The sequence below is a fragment of the Vanellus vanellus genome, assembly GCF_965231255.1.
Source record: "Vanellus vanellus genome assembly, chromosome: 14".
Lineage (NCBI taxonomy): Eukaryota > Metazoa > Chordata > Aves > Charadriiformes > Charadriidae > Vanellus > Vanellus vanellus.
This window is the reverse complement of record NC_138919.1, coordinates 20084540-20104834: the sequence shown is the minus strand read 5'-3', so window position 1 is coordinate 20104834 and position 20295 is coordinate 20084540. Positions and strand designations below refer to the sequence as shown.

Genomic DNA, 20295 nt, shown 5'->3' with positions numbered 1-20295 from the left:
CATTTACACTGTATGGGATATTGAGGATCTTTGAGGACTTCATTCACTGTTTTAAGTGTGAAAGAAGTAGCAATACATGTATATACAGGTAACATAATGAGGGCCACTGGAATTCTTAGAGGCAGTAGTGATTCTAGAGGATTTCCTCCTTGGTCAGAATGCAGATCATCAGAGAGTGGGAGACGTTTAATGAAATAGAAGCTGCCTGGGGATACTTGCAGCCAGGGTGTGTTACATAGTGGTCTATTTATTCTTTTTCTTTTCTCTTCTCGGCACCACTAGCAGTCCTGACAAAGGGCTATGGGAATGTTTGCAGGCAGGCCAAAACATTTAAATGTTTAAAATGGAGGAGGGATGAGAAATCTGTAGAACTCTATAGTCAAACCACAAAGGAGAGCCTAAAGTTTAACTGGCAGACATGAAAGCAGCTTTTGTCTCCTTGAGCACCGGCAGATGTTTGTGTTTTGTCCTCTGAAAGCGTGCTACCTTATAGCTTTAGTTCTGAGTTCAGTGTCCTTTCCTAGCTTGATTTGCCCTCGTGCATATAATGTATACATATGCTTGCAAGGGTCATGTTCTGGAGAGTTTGGACAAATGGCCTTAATGTTTTCAAACTGATACTGTGTTAAAGAATGATACGTGCTTGAAAATATTGTGTTTATTTTAAATGATGTGTTTTGTTAGGAACACTGCCTAAAATTGCTGTTGAAATGGTAAGCTTGCAAAAACTGGGTTTTGAATTTATTTTTTTTCTTTTTTTAATGTGCTTGACCACTATTTTGGGACATGCTAGCAAGGGGAAATGTGAAGAGGAGAGTTTAGACCTTTAGACCCCTTCTTGCTTTTTTATCATCGTATGCTTTTCTCATGGACTGTATTCTCTTATCTTTACTAAGAATGAAGTGCTGCTGTCAAAATGAATGAAAATCATTAATTTTTTCATTACTGTGCTGTGATTTTACTTCTCTTTAGCATTTGCCAATAAAACACTTGCTTGAACTTTTTTTTTTTAACTTAAATTTTCTGTATTTTATCCATAGAAACTCCTTGCTAAAATGGTAAGAATCTATGAGAAACGAATTGACTGGCTATCTGTTGCTAGCAGAAGAATATGGGGAAGTGTTTGTGAAAGGAGGTATCACACTCTGATAGTCACTTTTTTTTGTGTGTATTTGTGATGGTTCTGATTTGCTAGCCTTTGCTTTGCATGTAAGTCAATACCAAGGAATACAGGGCAGAAGAAAGTCAGATGTAGAGAGCAGTTGCAGATACGACCAGTGTAAGCAATCCACTGGAAAATAGATATGATAGTCAGCTTTTTTAATGATCCAGTGAATTTACTGAATCCAGTGATCATCAATCAACACAAAACTGCAATTTCATGAGACAGAATGAGACTCAAATTAGAGGTATCTAGCAGGTAAGACACGTTTCACACATGTTTTGGATATTCAAGTATAGAGAAGGAAGAGGACCTGCTTAGGGTTCAACAGCCATTATGGCACTACATGTGCCAGTACCCTCATTATTGCATAGCTTAAAGATAGACTTTTCCATTATTGTTACAATTTTTAAAAAATTTCACTTTGTGCTTTGCAGATTTTTTTTAATATAGATTCAATGTTGATACATTTTGATACATATCTAGAAGATAATTTCCTTAGTGACACTACAGTGAAGATAAGAATATGTAATTAAATAAGATTTTTTTTTTTACAAATAACATATTTCTTATATAGGGTGGTTGTACTTGTTGATATGTCAGTGACAAACTCCACATACATCATCCATATCCAGCATTCTTTGCGACTTTTACTTGAGGAACAAATGTCAAATAAAGATTACTTCAATATTGTAGCGTAAGCAACTATTTAAGATTCTTTTAAAATTATTGTAACGCATTGCAGTGAAAGAAGTATGCTGAGAGCTTGTAGTTACTACTGGGCATATTTTAGATTTTTTTTAGTTGTATTTAAGCTTTACGATGAAGTAATTGCAAGAGTAGCACTGATATATCATTTTTGGATAGGTATATGGATTAGATGCACAGAGACCAGATTAGTAATTAAAATTCATTGTTTTGGGTGAGGTTCACTGAAACTGTTTGCATCGTACCTGCAACAAATTCTCTTCCTGCTGTATTGTTCATAAGAGTATCAATTCACGTGTCAGAAACTTACTGGAAGAGGATTCTGGAGGTGTCTCAGGTACCGTAACTGAGAACACCCTTTAAATTTACAGTAACTCCAATACTTTTAATATGTAATAGTACTAAAATTTTGTACTCAACACTAGTAGTCAGAAATTTATGACACAGCTGCTGAAGAGCAGCCTGGAAGATTTCTGAATGGCAGGTAAAAGCAAGAGACAGCAGCTCATGGAGTTCCAAACCTGGTGGGAGAGCAGAGCCATTATCTCACAAGAGACACACAGGCAGCATCTGAGGGTTGGGGTTTTTTTTTGTCATGATCCTTCTGCTGAGCTTTTACCAGCTCGCTTAGTATCCTGTTCAGGAAAGAAAAATGTAGTCTGGCCCACTGTCTTGAAAATCTGACAACCCCTGAGTGATGGCTAAATGTGAGTAATTAAACTGTTTGAAGTAGAAAATAGTCAGCACCAGGCAATTTTACATCTGTAATGCCCCAAATCAGATGGTTTTTTTTTTTCAGTGATTTTTTTTTTTTCATTCCAAAGCATAGTCTGAAAATTAATTGCTGTTATCTTTCCATGAAAGATTTGGGAGTGATGTTGTGCCTTGGCAGCTGGAACTGGTTCCTTCCCAACCAGAAAACTTACAAGACGCTTGGAGGTAGGATCAAATAACTTTTCCATACATCTGAATTAAGTGATCATAGGTACCATGAAACAGATAAACCAGAGAAACCGATTTAAACAGCATTGTGAACAATTTACAAAATTGTGAAATTTATCATATTACAAAAATAGTTTGCCGTGAACTCTTCTTCACTAATTATTTGTGATGGCTTGTTGTGAAAACAGCATTATGTTTTTCATATGTAAACAGAATATATATGTACACAGATACAGGAGCGTTTTTAAGAAATGCACAGGTTACATGAAGAACTGAAAATTGTTTCAAATTCAACTGCCATGTGAAATCTAAACTATTTTTTCCTCACATACACTGGAAACAAATCCCAGGTTTCTGCTTGTGGAGTCACACGCTCAGTGGTTTCATTATACCTCTGAGATTTCATTTTTATTCCTTTAATTTCTATTACATTATAATTTTTCTACATAAAATTAAAGGAAAATTCTTTCATCTCTATGCCGTGATTCTTATCTTAAAAAGTAGTTTGCCATGGTGGCAATACAGAAACTAGAACAAATACTTTGGGTCATTATATAATCTGGTTTTGTTTTCTGTCATTGTCAAAAATTTTAGACTCCAGTGCAGTGTTATTTAAGATAGGTAGTTCTCTTTAATGCTTTGAGCAGAAACAAAAGCTTTTATTACTTCATTCTATGAACTGTAAACGTCTTTTAGGTGGGTGTTGAGCTTGCGGTGCAAAGGGAGTAGAAACTTTATGAGTGCTCTCAGGAGAGCTGTGGAAGTAGACTTCAAAGATAAAGATAAACACAAATCGCAAGGACTTTACCTGCTAACTACTGGAATACCTGATCAGGAAACAGTAAGTATCATCACAGGTTTTGCAACTCTTCTCTAAGTTCCTATCCAGAATTAATCTCATCTTTTTTTTAACTTTTGGCTAGTCACCATAGCTTGTTGGCAGAATGCTTCTCCTTTACATATCTAAGCCAGCACAACTCTCAGGATCTTGAACTTCCATTTCTGCAGTTGTCATTTGTATGTTGGAAGGAGCAATTATTAATATATGAATCACAGAAAATTCAGGAGGTGTTTTTAGGATTCCTTTCACACTCCAGCTCTGGCCATCATTTCACTGCAAATTTCTGAGTTTGAACAAACCAACTCAAATGTTTTGTATGATATCATTTCCTTATGACTCATGGGAACAAACCCACAAATAAGTTTATGGTGGAACTTCATAGTGCACTATGTAGAGACAGCTCCTTTTTTTAATAACAGTAATCCATTGCTTGGATATATGTTTGTAGTGCATGTGCTCTGTGGCTGTTAAAATGTGTCTACAGCCCAGATTTTCTGAACGTACGTTAATCCAACTGGAATAACCATGCATGCCCAGTAGGGTGTCTCTTGCTTTTGTCACCAAACTTCTGGAAATTCTGGGCAAACCTAAGAAATCGTTAAAAGTGCAGATGGATAACAAGAAAATGAAGGATACGTACAGAAAAGCAAATTAACAGTTCCATCCCTACTTCTTTGCTTCAGTGTATGGCTACCCTGAAGTCCATGACCTTGTGTCTTTGATTCCCATAGCTACTGCATCTCACTTGGCTGCAGCAATGCTGTTGCCATTGTCACTAGTAATAGTGACAGTTTTTGTGTGTATGCATGACTTGAGGAGGCCTTCAGCTACTCAATTGCTGAATGCACTGAATTGCTTAGGTTGGGAGTGTTTGTACGTAGATGGAAGCTCGTCTGAGGTAAAGGATTACTACTGATTTTTTTTCTTTTTTTTTCTTTTTTCTTCTCTGTCTTGCAGCACACAATCAGTGCTTATGTGGCTGAGGTTTGCAGAGGTCTTGATTTGCAGCTCCATGTCTGTCTGTTCAGTGTAATGGAGGATGTTGACTCCAATGGGATTATTCCGGCCCGCTATGCTAACCCAACTGAAACTGCCATTGCTTTTAAAGAAATAGTACAGGCAGCCAATGGGAGATTTCATTGGTTTGGAGAAGCAGGTATGTGAAAAGGAATGTCAGCACATACTTCTTTTTCATTAATTAAATAATATTTATTAATGCCTTTTTTCCCCCAAATCAAGTAGTTAACTTTTTAGGATGCGATAATTCTATACTAGCACTGAGATAAAAACAAAGGTCCTAGTTTGAATAAGGCTTTCAATTGTATTGCAGAATATTAAAATGCACCCTTAATGCAGGAATTTGATTTTTTTTTTTATTTTTAATTCCCTGTTTTCTGCTAGATATTTTAAAGATGCACATTTAAAATATAGTTAGTAATGTGGTACGTCCGGACTACCTGGCATACAGGAAACAAAGGCTTTTTGATTCTTTTCAGTGATATTTGGCATGCTCTGCAAATCGTTGTACGCTTTAAAAAAAGATATATTTTTTGTACACTTAAAAACCCACACTGATTAGCATATGTTGATTATCAGGTATTTTTGAAAGTGATGATATCACTGTTATTGTGTCTGAAATGGAAAAAGCAAACAACTACTCCCAAAAGGTATGAATTACATGTATTTTTTTGAGTTATGTTTTTCTTCAGAAAAAAATTCAACAGTGTTTTTTTATCTGACAATGCAGAAGATTACACAAAATACATATCTTTGTAAGATGGGCAGGAATGCTCTAGGGTGTGAGAATAGTCACCGTGGAGTAAATACAGACTAGAAAGCAGTTGCACAATAGCACTATAGTGATTGGTGTGGGAGTGGCCACAATTCCTTATGAAATGTGAGAAGTATTCCTCATGAAATGCAAGGAGTTTACAACTGAAGTGATTCTTGGTTTTGTTGCAAATCCTATGATGAATTCTTCTCAAGTACAATTAATTGTTCGTTATATATATAAATAAATATATTAAAAAGTTATATATATTATGTAAAAAATACATAGTATTATGCTCCTGTAAGTCATAGTGGAGTGAGGGGTTGTCACTGGCACAATACAGTTGTTCAATTCCAAAACAATTGTTTTTTGAAGTGTACTAAGGGTGTAGAACTAGACCATACCTCTCCATATTACATGTGCGTGACTTTGGAAAAAAGATACCTAACAAAGTGACTGAGGCAATACAGCCAGCCTGGCAGTGCAGTACTTGCTTCTTGCAAAAGTGTGATTAGAAAGATGTATGCAGTAAGATATATTTCCAGAGGCCTGAGCACCTTGTTGCATGCAAGTCTGAGCCACAAAAGTGTTTTTAAATGGAAGAGTTGGTGGATATTCAATGGGATCTTAAAATATTTTTTTTATGGTTTAATTGTTGCATATATTTGGTTCATCATCTTCCAATTTGTTCTGGTCTTGGTATGCCTACTGTTGCCTTTTATTTTAGAATGTTTGCTCAGAGCGGGTAGGATTTCTCTCCTGTGTGTTTGAGCAAGCACAGCACAAAGGGGTTTCTGTTCAGTTAGATGTTAAGCATTGCCAGATTAATTTGGTGTGAATTTTATTTATTATTTAAGTAATAAATACAGAATGACTGTCTTTGAAATGTCATTTACTTAAATTTCACTTATATGAATTACTAAATGATGTGAACTTCCATTTCAGTGTGCATTCCTAGTGGAATCCTTGAAGCAACGGTCAGTAAATCAGTCTGTTAATCCATTTATACCAGAAGAAGACTCAAATGTGCTTCTGAAGAAAGAGAAAAGAAAGCCACAGAAGATGCCATCTCCTAAACCCACAGCTCTGAGTCTGGCTAGAATGGTTTGAAATGATCCCACTTTTAAGATGCTGTGTGTTTTAATTAGAGATCCTACCCAACTATCAGATGCTGCGATTTGTGAGAGAACTGCTCAGGCTGAAAATTTGAAGAAAGTACAACAGTACTGTGATAGTACTCTGAATTTACATTTTGATTGGCATTCAAAATGCTACATAAACAAAAAAGTACATCTTAGTAACTCCTGCTAAGTAATTATAATAGAATCACATTGTAGTGTCTAAAATTGTCTAAATAATTCCTCTTCTGACCTTAAAAAATTAGTGTTAAATGAAAGCAAAGGCAAAGCAGAAATGTGCTTTACCAAGTTACATCTATTTTACAAGGCCTTCTAGAAACTACCGATGAGACAGCTGCAGCATGTCTTTGGCCACACAGAGAGCCAGCATAAAACAAGAAATAGGATTGAGGATTTGTTTCCTGCCTGCTGTGCTTATTTCCATGGAGTTACACTACTGAGTCCTTTGGGATTTTGCTAATGTTTTCCTTGTTAATTTTGACTGTGTATACATCTGTTTTGAGTGGGTGTGCAAATCTGTAATATACATAAATGGCCAGTGTGGGTGCTTACCACGTTGGTGTGCAAATGACTAGATAAAGAACTTGCTGTTGCAGAGGATGTCCTTAACTTTTGACCTGGAATTTTCAGGTCTCCTCTTTGAAATGGGAATGGCACTCTTAAGTGTAGGGATGTTCATGTTGCAAAGACGTTTGTAGGTGAGCTCAAACAGGTCTTCCATGCTATTTTATCAAAACCAGTACATTCTCAACACCTCTTCACAAATGTAGGAAAAAAATAGTCACTTGGAGGTATGACTACACAGCAGAGTTTTACAGGGATTAAACCTGCTGAAAACTGATACCGGTTTGTCTGTAGATGTTTGGTGTTATTTACAGTAGAGCTGTATGTTAAATTAGAAGTCAGTTACTTGGAGGCTCTGTGTCACAGCAAAAGTCTGACCCTATAATAAGGTTAAACAAGCGTTCATGTTGTTAGGCAGACTGCTTAGCCCCTAGAGGGTTGAGCTATACCTAAAGGAAAAATTACTGTTGTCAGCACTAGGTTTCCATTATTCAATAAAACTCAGAGGTAAATGCTATATACTATATTATATAAAACAGCGCCATTACTATACTAGACTGCTCTTTCAAGTGGCAAAAATGGTCCAAGCTTGTCTGCCTATAGATGTTAGTCTTTATGGCAGCAGATTAAATTGGCAGCTTAATTAAAACAGAGCAATTAGTTACTTAACCTAGTAAGAAATCACGAATTAACAAGTTGTCATGACAAACTGCTGACTTGTCAGAAGAGCCAGAGTAAAACAGGAATTGGAGAATAATGAAAGATAGTTCCAGTTTTGAATAATGCAGTTGTGATCCAACTTAAATACTTTTTAAGTTTTTTATTTTTATTATATGTGCTTATAGCGTATGAGAGACAACCATGGCGCAGAGAGAAATGCTTCTGTAAGAGTACTGGCATGGCGTCCTACTAGTGCCAAAGCAGAAATTCCACCAGGTCTGTATGGATTAGGGGCTTTTTGTCTTCAGTTTCTTTTGGGTTTTGCTTAAAATACAGTATTAAATTACAGATTTAATTTAAGTCTTTAGAAACACTTGCAACGTTAATCTTTAATCAGACTGATAGGAAACACTGTGGTTGTTTTGAAATTACTTCGGGATGAGTTTTAGCTGTAATGTTTCTAGCTTTCTTCTAGGTTGTGAGAAGAAGGAACATTGCACAGCTGTATAACTATTTCCAGGTCATATGATCGAATACCTGTCCTATATCAGAAAATGTCAAATGTATGTGGTGGAAAGTAGAGCCCTGCTGTGTCCCATACCTGAAGCCATAATTAGAACCTCAATTCTGGTTTTCAATTCATACTCCTTTTTTTTCTTAAAAGGCTCAACAGTTCAGAGATTTATTATGTTATTAGTTCAATATATATATTTCTGCTAATACTGTTAGATCCCATTGTAATGAATATGATCTTCCACTTGATTTATTTACGGTCTAGTAATGAAGGAAAATTACAACACAAATGACAGGTTATCTGAAGTGCTGACTCTTGCAGCTGCTCCTGGTACATGACACAGCTCTTAAATTGATTCCAGTCACTGTTGATTGCTTAAAGTCCAATTCCCTTCTCCTTCATTTTTGTAATTTTCCTGTATTTTTTCTTTGCATCTTTGCTAACATCTGCATTTTTGGTTTTTTTTGCATTAAATTTGAGTCTTGACTTGTACTGATTTATTGAAATTAGATTGTTGATATGTAGCAGTGTTTGCAAATTGGGATTCATATTTGCATATGAGGTGCTTTGTACAATGTTAATTGGCTTTTCCAACAATTATTGTGCTTATTCTAAACCCCTAATCTTTTCAAATTATGCCCTGTGATATTTTTCCCGATGTTAATTCATAAATTTGTAAACATTTTGGTTCCATTTCTATGAAAGTGGCATAAGTAGTTCTATAATACAGACTTTTTCTTAACCAGTACCTAGCAAAATTACATATTTATAGTTGTGGTAATAGGAAATAATGAACTGAAGAACAGGGTTGCATGTAAGAGTTTTATCTAGCTGAAGTAAGTCAGCATCTTTTTTATTATTTATTTGTAGCACAAGCAGTAAAAGAATGGTCTCAGACTGAGAATAAAAGAAAGCATAAACCAAGGAAGCAGCCAGAGGTTTCTGTGTCGGTATTTTATACTGATAAAGGAAGAAACGTGGGTATGTGTTACCAGGTTATGGTGGGTGAAGCCTTTTTATTATCAGCATTTTTATTATAAAACTGTTGGGATGTTAAGTGCCTGATGGCCAGTGTGCTTTTAATAGTGAGTGGAAGTCAGTTTCACTTATCAAATAGTGGTGGGTATTTTTGGTTTGGCATTTGCTTTTTTGAGGGGGAGTTTGGGAGCGAAAAAAACAGTTTGTTCTGTTTTGGCTCTTTTTTTTGGTTTGGTTTTTCTGGGGTGTTTTGTTGGGTTTTGGGTTTTTTTATGAAGTCATCTGGCATCTTTTGGTCAAAGATACTCTTAGGAAAAATGCTTTCATCATGGTTTAGATGATTACACAAGATTTGGTTTGGAATTTTTTGAAGGTGACAATTTTTAAGAATAAGTGATTTTTTTTAAAGTACTTTGATAGAAGCTTTTTTCAAATGTGGTATTCTGTATGAAATGGTAGTCTGTGGGTTTGAGGGTGTTTTTTTCTTCTTTTTTTTTTTAATCAACAGTCATATGTGATTTAAAAGGGCTATGATTTAAACCTAGGACTCTCAATATTACTTTGTTCATTTTCTTAACTAGGTACAGTATACCGAAAGTATCCAAAGATAATGTATGTAAGAAAGTCTGTTCCCTCTTTTACATTGCAAAAAAAAGAGGAAATCTGTTCAAGCAAAGAGGTATTTTGCTCCTTACTAATAAATTGCCTTTTTAGAATTATCCATACGAATTAATGTGAACATGTTAATTGTGATTCTGTATTATTACTTAAACTGTTCTAATATTTACTAACAATCAATTGCTCCATTTGTTTGTCTTACAAGTGGCTGACCAAGTACAGTATTAAAAAGCTTAAACTGGAATTGCCCAGAGTGATGTTTGGTCCAGGCTGTACTCACCAAAAGAAAACAGTGAAGTCTCTGCACAAGAAAGTATCAGCAAAATACTGTACTATCTTCCCTAGTGTAGAAATTAATGTAAGCTTTTGCAAATGTCATATATCTACATCATTGAAAGACTTAGTATTTGTGTAAGACAATGCATGTTGATCAATGTTTGTGGCTTGCTGGTGTGATGTTCCCTCCACTATTCCGTGTTCTTCTTTCTCAATCATCCTTCTATTAGAAAGCTAGGGAAGGTCTTTTATTCACCACAAAAAATATTTAGTACGTTTGAAGTGCAAACTGCATGGAATCTTTAGCATGTATAGCATCTCCTCTGCTTATACAGTGTGGAAATAAAAATTAAAATTTTAAGTAAAGCTTTTAAAGAGCTTTATGAATCAAAACTGGGAAAATGTTGGCTCTTGATCGTTAAGATTTGGGTAATGACTGGAGAGAAGCATAAAAAGTTAAGTTCAGGATACTGTTGTTCTATTATATCGATAAAACTGTCAGAAATAATGCAAGAGATGCACCTGTCCAGTCAATTTTGTTGCCCAGCACAACTGGCTGAGATGAGAACTAGGCTTTCCTAATCTGGGTAGTAGCAACAGCATCGCAGAAATTTTCTTACACTATTTCATAGACGTAAAGACAAAAAACCTAATCTCCTTGATTTGTAATGCAGATATTGCATATATATCAGCCGAGCTTAAATCTCCTGAAGTAAGATGCTCTTGTACAAACTGTATTTTTCCAGGGAGTTGTGAAACATATGCAGTTTCAGCCTGAAGAACTTGAAATCTACACTGAACAACTGGAAAAAGTGTTGCAGCGCTACATAGAAAGAATACAATGGCTTCTGTCAGGTATTGGTGTACATCTGTTTTACTATAAAGAACAACTTAAACATACCTACCTACTATTTTTTGTCTACTATTTCTAATAGAATAAATCTGTACCTCAAATATGAATAAAGGCCATCTGTTTTGTGTTTTATTGAAATTTTAAAATGTATTTTTAGGAATACAAGAATACAACAGAATTCAGCATCTGTGTAGCTGATAAACATCTAGCTTGCTGTGAGATAAATAGGGCTGTGGTGTAAGTTTTTCCTTTTTGTATCTTGTGTTCCTGAACACAAGGTTCCTGTTGTCAGAAGCTTTTTATCAACAGTATATATACAATAACATATCCAAGCAAAATTAGCTTTTCTGTTTCTTTTACAAAGAATGTGCCCTATTTATAAGTTCAGCATCACTGCTGGTGAAAAGTATTTTGATCCCTCTGTTGCTCATAAAGATATTTTTGGGGAAACAGTTTAATTTCTTGCTCGATCGTAAAGTAGGAGCTACAAATTGTTTAATGCAAGTTGCTACAATTGGCTTGTAATTAAAGCTTGATAATGTTAGATTTGAAATGGCAGAAGACTTTTCTATTATTAACCTTTGAACTACCTAGTTGCCACAGAGGTTATAATTTTTTATGTAGAAATGTGCCCAGAATAACCCCTAAAGACTGAAGATTTTACAGCGTGCTCAATAAAATAATATGTTCAATAAAATTAGCCTATGTAATGACACTTAATTAGTTTTACTGTTCTGGTCCAGGAAGCCGAAGGTTGTTTGGTACCATTTTAGAAGCAAATGTCTGTGTATTGGTTGATACATCTGGTTCCATGGACCCATATTTGCCACATATTGCGAAAGAACTTACCTCCCTTATCTGGGAACAGCTGAGAAAAAATGAAGTCAGGTATGATGATGAACTACTGATAAAGACTGAAATCTGCACTACTTGTTATTATGTAATAAGATTACTTAATCATTACAAATAATACAGTACTGAAACACAATACAAGTAATTATTATATGTTAGTGCATAATGCACATCTGACACAAACTGCTTTTTCTTTTTAACCAACTTTTAATTCTGAGCTGTCTAAGATTTGAGCCTCATTTGCTACAGGCTGATGCAGTTTATCCTTTTGGGTTCAGCATTCCCATAAATTTTCTGTTCATGCAGAGCGAGATATGCTTCCAAAACTGAAGACCTTAATCCAATACTGGGCTCTTGGTTGGTTTTTTTTTTGTTGTGTTCCTATTGGGTCTGGTTTTGTGTTTGGGTGCTGGGGTTTTTTGTTTGTTTGTTTATTTATTTGTTTGTTTAAAAACTGGCTTATCTGAAGTGACTGATAGTATTGGTTAGGGTGAGATGTTGTGGGCCATCTTTCTTCTCAGGTTTAACCTGCTGAGATTTGCAGAAAATACAGAGTGTTGGAAGGATTGTCTTGTAGAGGCAACTGATGAAACATGTCATGATGCTGTGCAGTGGGTGTCCAAATTCCACGCTCATGGTAATACATGCATCCTCATGGCTTTACAGGTTAGTAAATTGTGTATCACATTTTGGAGAAGACATCGTGTTTTGTGGTGATAAACCACTTCCATCTGACTAATAATATTCTAGGACAATTATTTGGTCAAAGCATACAACATTTTTACATGCAAAGCACTAAACAGATCTGGAATCAAGCCACTGTTTCTGTCCCTAGGGCTTGTAGATACTAGAATTCGTTGCTCATGCTGAGTTTAAAAAAACTGCATTAATATTTGTGTTCAAAGAATACTGGAGAGAGAAAATAGCCAGTTGCTCAAAATGATGCTTGTGTACAGCTGTGGCTGTGATATATTTGCTCTGAGCCAAACAGGGATTTTAAAAAAGCAGTGTTTGTTGGAATCACATGTACATGTACACATGGAGTACAATTCTTGAACTTCAGTAACAGGTGAAGAAACTTTTCTCCTATAAAAATTCTCAGTTTAGAAATTAACTAGTAGTAATGATATAAACCAGAGACTTGCAATTTCATGAGATTTAAACTTTGAATCAAAAAAGAAATGTTGCCTTAAATGAATGATTCTTCTTTGAGTCATCCTTGCAGAATCTTATAAATTTTATGGAACTGATCGTGAATCAAATCCAGTAGAACTGCAAGGCATGTCTGTATTACAAAAATGTCGACTGAGTCAATTACTGTAGGAAGTTTTCATAATATGAAAAGGCCAAGTCTTAGTGAGCCTGATTTTTCAGACATTAAGCATCTTTATCTCCCACAAAATGTGATGTAAAAGTCTTCTGTCAGCAGTTTTCCAAAACCAGTTAATTTGCTTATTTCAGTGAGTTAGTTTTTGGTGATGCCCTGCTTATGTATATATTGTCTTATGCTACAGTTGATCTATTTGTTTGTTTTTCAAATTTATATCCTTGATCTCTTTCATACTTAGTAAGAAGTAAAAGACAGTACTAACTTGATTAATGATGTGGTAAATATTAACAATCATTGGATAGTGTTTTCATTGTTAAGTATAACTTTTTGTATAAATGTGCTAATTATTTAAGCTTATTTTCTGCTTTTCAGAAGGCTCTCAGTTTCCAAGGTATAGAGGCACTGTATGTATTGACTGATGGAAAACCCGACACCAGTTGCAGTCTGATTTTGAAAGAAATTGAAAGATTGAGAAAGAAACAAGATATTAAAATCCACACCATTTCTTTTAGCTGTACAGACAGGTATATGACACTTTGGAAGAACAACAAAAAAATCTGTAAAATTACTAGTTTGTTTATCATCAAAAGGCTGTGTTATCAAAATGTGCCATGTGCTCAGTTCACTGAATACCAGGATTGAGCTAGACATTCATGCATGTGGGAGCTGGAAGGCTCTTTGGACACAGGTGATTGCAATGTGGCCTACATTTCCCACAGCTTATGTCCTTGAGAGAGTTGTCTTCACAGACGCAGATAAGTAATATGGATCACTAGTCTGCAGCACTGAGGTCTTTCCTATAGTTCTGTCACTAGTCTATCATACATACATCCCTACAGAGGCATAAAAAGTTAATACACTGACCTGGACTGGAATCAGGACCACTAGGAAAGTACTAATGTTAGACATGGTGGTGGGATGTGAGTTAAAGATCTATCTCTGGATGTTCCTTTTCAGGGATCTTTGCATGGTCCACAACTGGGGACCATGGGACAATATAAAAAAATATGCGTTCCTCTACATTCTCGTTCATGGCTGTGGCGGTGTGATGCAGGGAGCAGATAGCCAAACATGCTACCAGCTCTTCAAGCTTTCCAGAATAGGTGCTTGTCTACTCTGCCACCTCAAAATGCAGTAGTTGTCCCAGGTCTTCAAGAACTCAGCCTTTGTAGTCTTGAATTTAATGCAGCGTTGCTTGCCAACCCTCCTGTCCCAGTGGCAGTCATGAGGCTAACAACTTCTGGATAATGCCGTTGGGTTATCCAGCTGCCATGAGAAATTTTTGACCCTATCATAGCACAAAGTGACAAGCAGTGTTGTCTCGGTTAGGTCCTAGGTTGCATCCCGCTGAACTGAGAGGTGGATATTGCCACAGCAATGGAACAGAGCTGTAAAAAGATTTAAAAGTAAAAGAAATAAAAGGTTCAGGAAGGTGAACGTACAACGGAAAATATGGTCATAGGAGAGGCAAAAGATTTCAAAGCAGGAGTGAGGATGGATGAGGAAACCCAGCAGGATCGCAAGGAAGTCTGAAGTTATAGTCATGAGAAAATAGGGCGCACATGATGATTAGACCATTTTGTAGAGCTTCAGGATATTTTCAGAGTTCTGGATGGTTCAGGAGTCATCTGTGGGCATGTCTGCTAGGTGTACACTGGAGAATGTTGTGGTAGTACAACCACACTAATACTTGATAAAATGTTGAAAGCATATGTGGACTGGAGTTTTTGGATTAGTCTCCTGCTACAGGAGTATAGATTGCACATAACAGAGCTACTGTGAGAGTCAGATCAACACGTGGCAGACAAAGATAAATGGAGACTTGCTTCAAAACTCCATTACTGTTGATGTCACTTCTGAGTACAAATTACTCTGAAATAAAATCTGCTGCTTCCTTTCAAAGAAATCATCTAGTTGTGGAAATTTTGGTGTCGGTTCTAGAATGGAATCAAACCTGCAGCTTACTTGAAATTAATGGATGTATGACTATTTTTGACTTTGCAATGCTAGTGCTTGGGAGACAGGACTCTGAAATGATGTATAAATGGCAGCAAAAGTGTGTGATTTAGCATACTTGCAAAAAGAATACAGTAACAACAGTAGCAGTTATCCTAATTGTTCTTGTTGGATAATGACAAGTAATAGAGGCTTAGGCAAGAGATAAAATACAGGGAACGCACAAAATGTTCTTTTCCTTTATGGAGTCTCCCAGCTTTTGGTTTTCTTCCCCTGTGTAAAACATTACTGCCCTTTACCGGCCAGCTTGGATTCTGGATTTCTTGGTTTAGTTTCTTTTTTTGGTTCTATTGCTACACTGAACCTCTTGTCCAAAAATAGCCTATCTTTGACAGCTAAGCAGTGTATATTCTTCATTGGCAACTGACAATCAGAAATTATACAGACATTTATAATCATGTCCTCCAAACTTTTTGTTTTGATGTACTGTTTTTGACAAATTTGTAGAAATTATTTTTCTGTTTCTGTTGCTTTCAGAGAAATAATTTTCATAAGTAACTTACTACTTTGTTGTTAACAGAAGAGCTAATGAATTTCTGAAGAAGCTTGCTTCCCAAACGGAAGGGCGCTACCATTGCGGATTTGGAGATGTGGATGGACAATTAGCAGCATACAGAATGTTGACAGAGGGGCTTGATGATGATGATGTATGTTAAATGGATTGGTTTTATTTGATTTGGTTTCGTTTCATTTCAACTTATTTCTTCATCAGTACTCAAAAATCTTAATACCTGGCTTTGCCTCTCTGCTACCTGCCTTGGTCAGGTGACCAAACCCATGAAAGAAGTATACAATGCGATACAGTTTTTGAAAGAGAAGCAAAAAGAGAATCCCGTATCTGGATGCTGGGGGGTTTAAGCTAACTTTAGCTTTTACCGTGCTGCCTCATCCTTACCATCTTGTATTTAATTTATGTAATTGTAAAATCCTTATACAGTGTGTAGCATGTTAATGCTCCAGCAGGAGACCTCAAGGATTGCCACAGCAGAAAAATATGTTAGCGAATAGAACCATATTCAATCCAGAGTTGCTCCGCTGTCCCCATGTAAGACCAAGACCTTCTCTGCAAGCAGATAATAGTAGGGAGATTTAGAGCTTAGGCTCAGTTAATTAAATTGGTAGAAATTGAAAATAATAAATAGGTGCAAGTTAAAGTAGAATATTTTAATTCTGTTTTCAGGATCCAGTGTTCCCTTGCTTTGAAGGAGATGATTTAAAGAAACTTACTCAAGAAGTAGCAAAAGCTAGAAGTTTCTTAAAGCAGGCAAAGTCTTTGAGGTGAGTATTTATCAAGAATCTTTCAATAATTGCTTTTTTATTTCATGAAAGTAAGACAAGAATATCTGACTTCCAGTGTCTATTTAAAAAAGAATTGCTGTTTCTTTCCTTGTACTGTAAATTTTAATGTTTTTGGCACTTGGAAAACGACAGGCAAGCGAGCTGTCTGCTTCAGAGGGATTTAGTTTTAAGGTCTTACACAATTAGCTACCATCATAGTAAAGGATCTGGGTAGATTCTAACAATGTGTTAAACTTCAGGGCTGTTGTTTTCTCTCAGTTGTTGTCCCTCCATTTCTTATGTCAAAGAAAAATTACATTTAAGTTATTCCTCTCCTTGCTGAGTTCTGTTGTCTGCCACATCAATGTATTTCTCTTCATATATAGTATTCAAAGAGAAAATTGAGTCTTATTAATGTGATGCAATGTTCTTTTTAGTACCTATTCCTTTAGTATGACTTCTTACTCAGAAATGCAAATTACTTTTATTTTCCAAAGTCCGTATGAGCTGCTTCTATCCTACCTCATCCTGACTTCTCTAACTGCATCGTGAGCCACTCTCTATCTGCTAGAGTTATGTGCATGGAACAATGTGAGCTCTTTCTTCTGTTCTCAAACAATCCCATCTCAACCCATTTACTTTTCAAGTTACTGTCAATATTCCTTTCTTTTTGCCTCTAAAGACCTGCCTAAAGTTTCTGCTAGCCTTTTTCTGGGAAGATTCCCTAAGCCTTCCTCTTCACTCTTATATTTCCTGATTTTATTGAAGGATCTGACAAAATCATTCTCCTCTCAATCTCAGTTTTTTTTCTGCTCTCCTAAATAACTTGACTCTTAATCTTTTTCCTTTCCCTATTAAGTCTTGGGCCCACCAGAATTTGTCCTGTGTCTTCCCCTCTTTCCTTCTTTACTGTAATTTTCAGTTTCCTTTTCTTTCCATAGAATAAGAACGTTCTGCCAACACTCTTCAGGTTTGTCTCCTTTTCTTCTCTTCCTCATCTTCTCTTCATCATCCTCCCTCAATATGAAGTCTCTTTTGCCCTTTTCTGTTAACAGTCATATAACAGATAACTGTACAATGTGACGCCAGGCAGGGATATCCCACCGGACTCCGAACAAGCTAAGTCAGTACCTGGACGCAGCGCAGCCCTGTTGGCACTGCGTGCCAACAGACTGAATTGGCTTAGGTGGCATACCATTCCCTGGTCTTTCTGGTATCATCCAGAGCTAGCTTTGATAGCTGCCTAGAACTGGAGTGAAGGACAGTTAAATTGTATTAATCCTTATGTTTCTTCATTGTTACGCTTCCTAACTGCCAATTCAGAACCAGAAAGTGCCATTTCAATAATTATAGCAAGAAAAGGTATTTGCAAAGAGCTTTAAAATGCATTATACCTTCTCAGTTAAAAGATTTTCTGTCACACAAGAACATGGCTAAACAAAGATACAAAGGTACTATATGTCTCTGTGAAAAGCTGCTGTAATGATTTGGGTTTTGTTTTTCTTTCAAACAGGTTATTACTTAAAAAAGGGAATACAAACCAAAATGACAATTCTGGCTTTTAAAAAAGTGCTCAGGTAAACAGTCACCACAAATAGATCATGGATTATATATAGTTCACATATTTCAGTAGAAGGATAATATTTCATAAGCCTGATGTAAAACGTGTTAATTTCCAGCAGTGACTTTTTCCAAAGCTGAAAACATTTGTAATTCTTTTAGTTCTTAGCTGAGCTAGTCCATGGTATAACCTAATATAAGCAAAGAACAGTTCAAAGAGAACTATATTTGGGGTGAAAGGAGCAAGGCAGATGTGTATTTGTAGTTATTAATGGTTTAGCTCTTTCTAAGAGCAAAGAGCTAGGCACATTAGAGAGTTAGAACCAGATGTAGTGGTTGTAATAACAATTGCTACATGGGCTGCAGCATTTATCAGTTAAATGAACAAGGCTGACTGAAAAAAGACCCCACTAATAGATAGCCTCAGCAAACACTGGACTATTCTCACAAATTTGTGGTAGAGGGAGCTGGACAAACTAAACCTCTCACAGACCCAACCTGCTGCTTTTAAATTGGCAGGGTACAAATAACAGGAAAAGAGAAATTGCTGGGTAGTAATACTTTCTCAGGGTTACACAAGATAGAAGCATTTGTCACAGAGCTGTTTGAGGGAAAAAGTGGGCATGCAGACAACTACAGAGTTGCACTGGAGAACTTAGACTGCCAAGATAGTCATCAAGGAATTGGGTAAGGCAGATACATAGCGAGACTGTTTTTTTTAAATCCTTGTTTCTATAACTGTAGTTTGTATTTTGGCTTACAGACATTGCCTGGTCATTCAAAGAGAAGCCAAAAAAAGAATTCTAGTCAGACCTGCTAGTTGAGAGTGCATGCTTCGTGGAGAATGGAACTTGCAGTCATGTAAAATACGTGCAGAATTCAGCATATAAGGGCTGATCACTAAAGAGAGATGCTTAGCAAGCAAACAGATACATAACCATCCTGCAGTAGCAAGAAAGTTGTTACAGGCATATAGAGGCAGAGGCTAGTGTTCCACAACCATCTCTGTCTTTCAGCCTTCCAAAGTAAGCTGTATTGCTTGTAAAGTGTATAAGAAGACATTCCTGTTAATGTGCTTCAGAAAGTATGTAGCTTTGTAGCACGATTAAACACATAAGTAAGGAAAATTGAAAGTTAATCAAGTTAATTTATATTTTTTTTCCATTACCGTTTTGTCAAGGGTGATGGTGAGCCTATGCAGTTGATAGTTTTTGAGTTGTGTTTAAAAAACTATTCATGTGCTTGACTTGTAGGATCAAATCAGAGATGAAGAAAAGATGCTGAAGGGGTTTGGAGTGGTACCACTAGCCTGCTTCTTTTCAGTCTGTGCTTAAAGCTTCCAGCTTCAAGCAGAAAGAGGGAAGATCTATTCTTTGTTGTCGAACTTCTGGCAAGAGAAGAAGTTACAGATAAGTGCTGCTGACTTATTCTACTTGCAGACTTTGCTGGACTCAAAGTAAATCAAGCCCTGAACTCTCCAAAGTTTAAACATAAGTAGAGGATATTTTTCAATATAGCTAATACAAATTTTAAAAGTGTAATGTATTTCCAATATAATTAGTAGTTATACAGGATCGCACCTTTTGTTTCTCTTCTATTCTACTGCATCATACTAATAATTGCTTCAGTCAGATGGTGGTATGTCCAAGATCAGTTGGTGGTACGTATTTTTTGGCAGTGGCTTGAGACTTCTTTGCTGGTGCTCATTATCCTTAACAGATGGGACAGATGGCTCTATTACTAGAAAGAGAACTCGTTATGCCAGTTTTGCATAGGAAGTCCAAGAAATAACCTTAGTGCAGAAAACACAGCTTGGAGTGAATGTTTTTGCCAAAAGAAGTTTGTTCATAATTATTTCTACTCTTTGCTTTTTATGTTGGCAGTAGAGAAGGATATAGACTTGATGATTCAGAAATCATCAGACATGCAAATATGTAATATCCTGTTGCTGATAAAGCCTGGTTATGTTTTGTATAACCAGACACTGCCAGTCTTCTAAGCAATTCTGTTAAGTTCTTATGTGTTTCCTGTCCTAGACAGATAAAAATATATTTGCCAGTACCATATAAGAAAACGTAGTTTATTGCAGTTAGCTTAATGAGGCATATATTTTTCCAGTTGATTTATGAAATACACTTTTTTTTTAATAAGAAACTCTGCAATCACAGCTCATTAGTATTTTGTAGGTGTTTACTGTTGTCTTTCAGAGGGTTAGGAATTAATCTCAGGTGTT

At 36.2% G+C, this 20295-nt stretch overlaps 1 protein-coding gene across 1 annotated transcript in view; it reads left to right on the top strand.

The window, feature by feature from the left end:
- Positions 1 to 18067, top strand: part of VWA3A (von Willebrand factor A domain containing 3A) — a gene marked incomplete at both ends in the record, with an annotated part of 31728 nt that extends 13661 nt beyond the window's left edge. The window contains 18 exons of the mRNA XM_082490331.1: positions 1041 to 1135; positions 1740 to 1859; positions 2735 to 2809; positions 3509 to 3653; positions 4611 to 4809; positions 5250 to 5320; positions 6370 to 6519; positions 7973 to 8063; positions 9172 to 9282; positions 9861 to 9958; positions 10103 to 10255; positions 10920 to 11028; positions 11770 to 11914; positions 12400 to 12544; positions 13581 to 13732; positions 15745 to 15871; positions 16405 to 16502; positions 18016 to 18067. Of these exons, the coding sequence (XP_082346457.1) occupies positions 1041 to 1135; positions 1740 to 1859; positions 2735 to 2809; positions 3509 to 3653; positions 4611 to 4809; positions 5250 to 5320; positions 6370 to 6519; positions 7973 to 8063; positions 9172 to 9282; positions 9861 to 9958; positions 10103 to 10255; positions 10920 to 11028; positions 11770 to 11914; positions 12400 to 12544; positions 13581 to 13732; positions 15745 to 15871; positions 16405 to 16502; positions 18016 to 18067 (2136 nt within the window). The remainder of the gene's footprint in view (positions 1 to 1040; positions 1136 to 1739; positions 1860 to 2734; positions 2810 to 3508; positions 3654 to 4610; positions 4810 to 5249; positions 5321 to 6369; positions 6520 to 7972; positions 8064 to 9171; positions 9283 to 9860; positions 9959 to 10102; positions 10256 to 10919; positions 11029 to 11769; positions 11915 to 12399; positions 12545 to 13580; positions 13733 to 15744; positions 15872 to 16404; positions 16503 to 18015) is intronic.
- Between the last annotated feature and the right edge of the window lie 2228 nt (positions 18068 to 20295).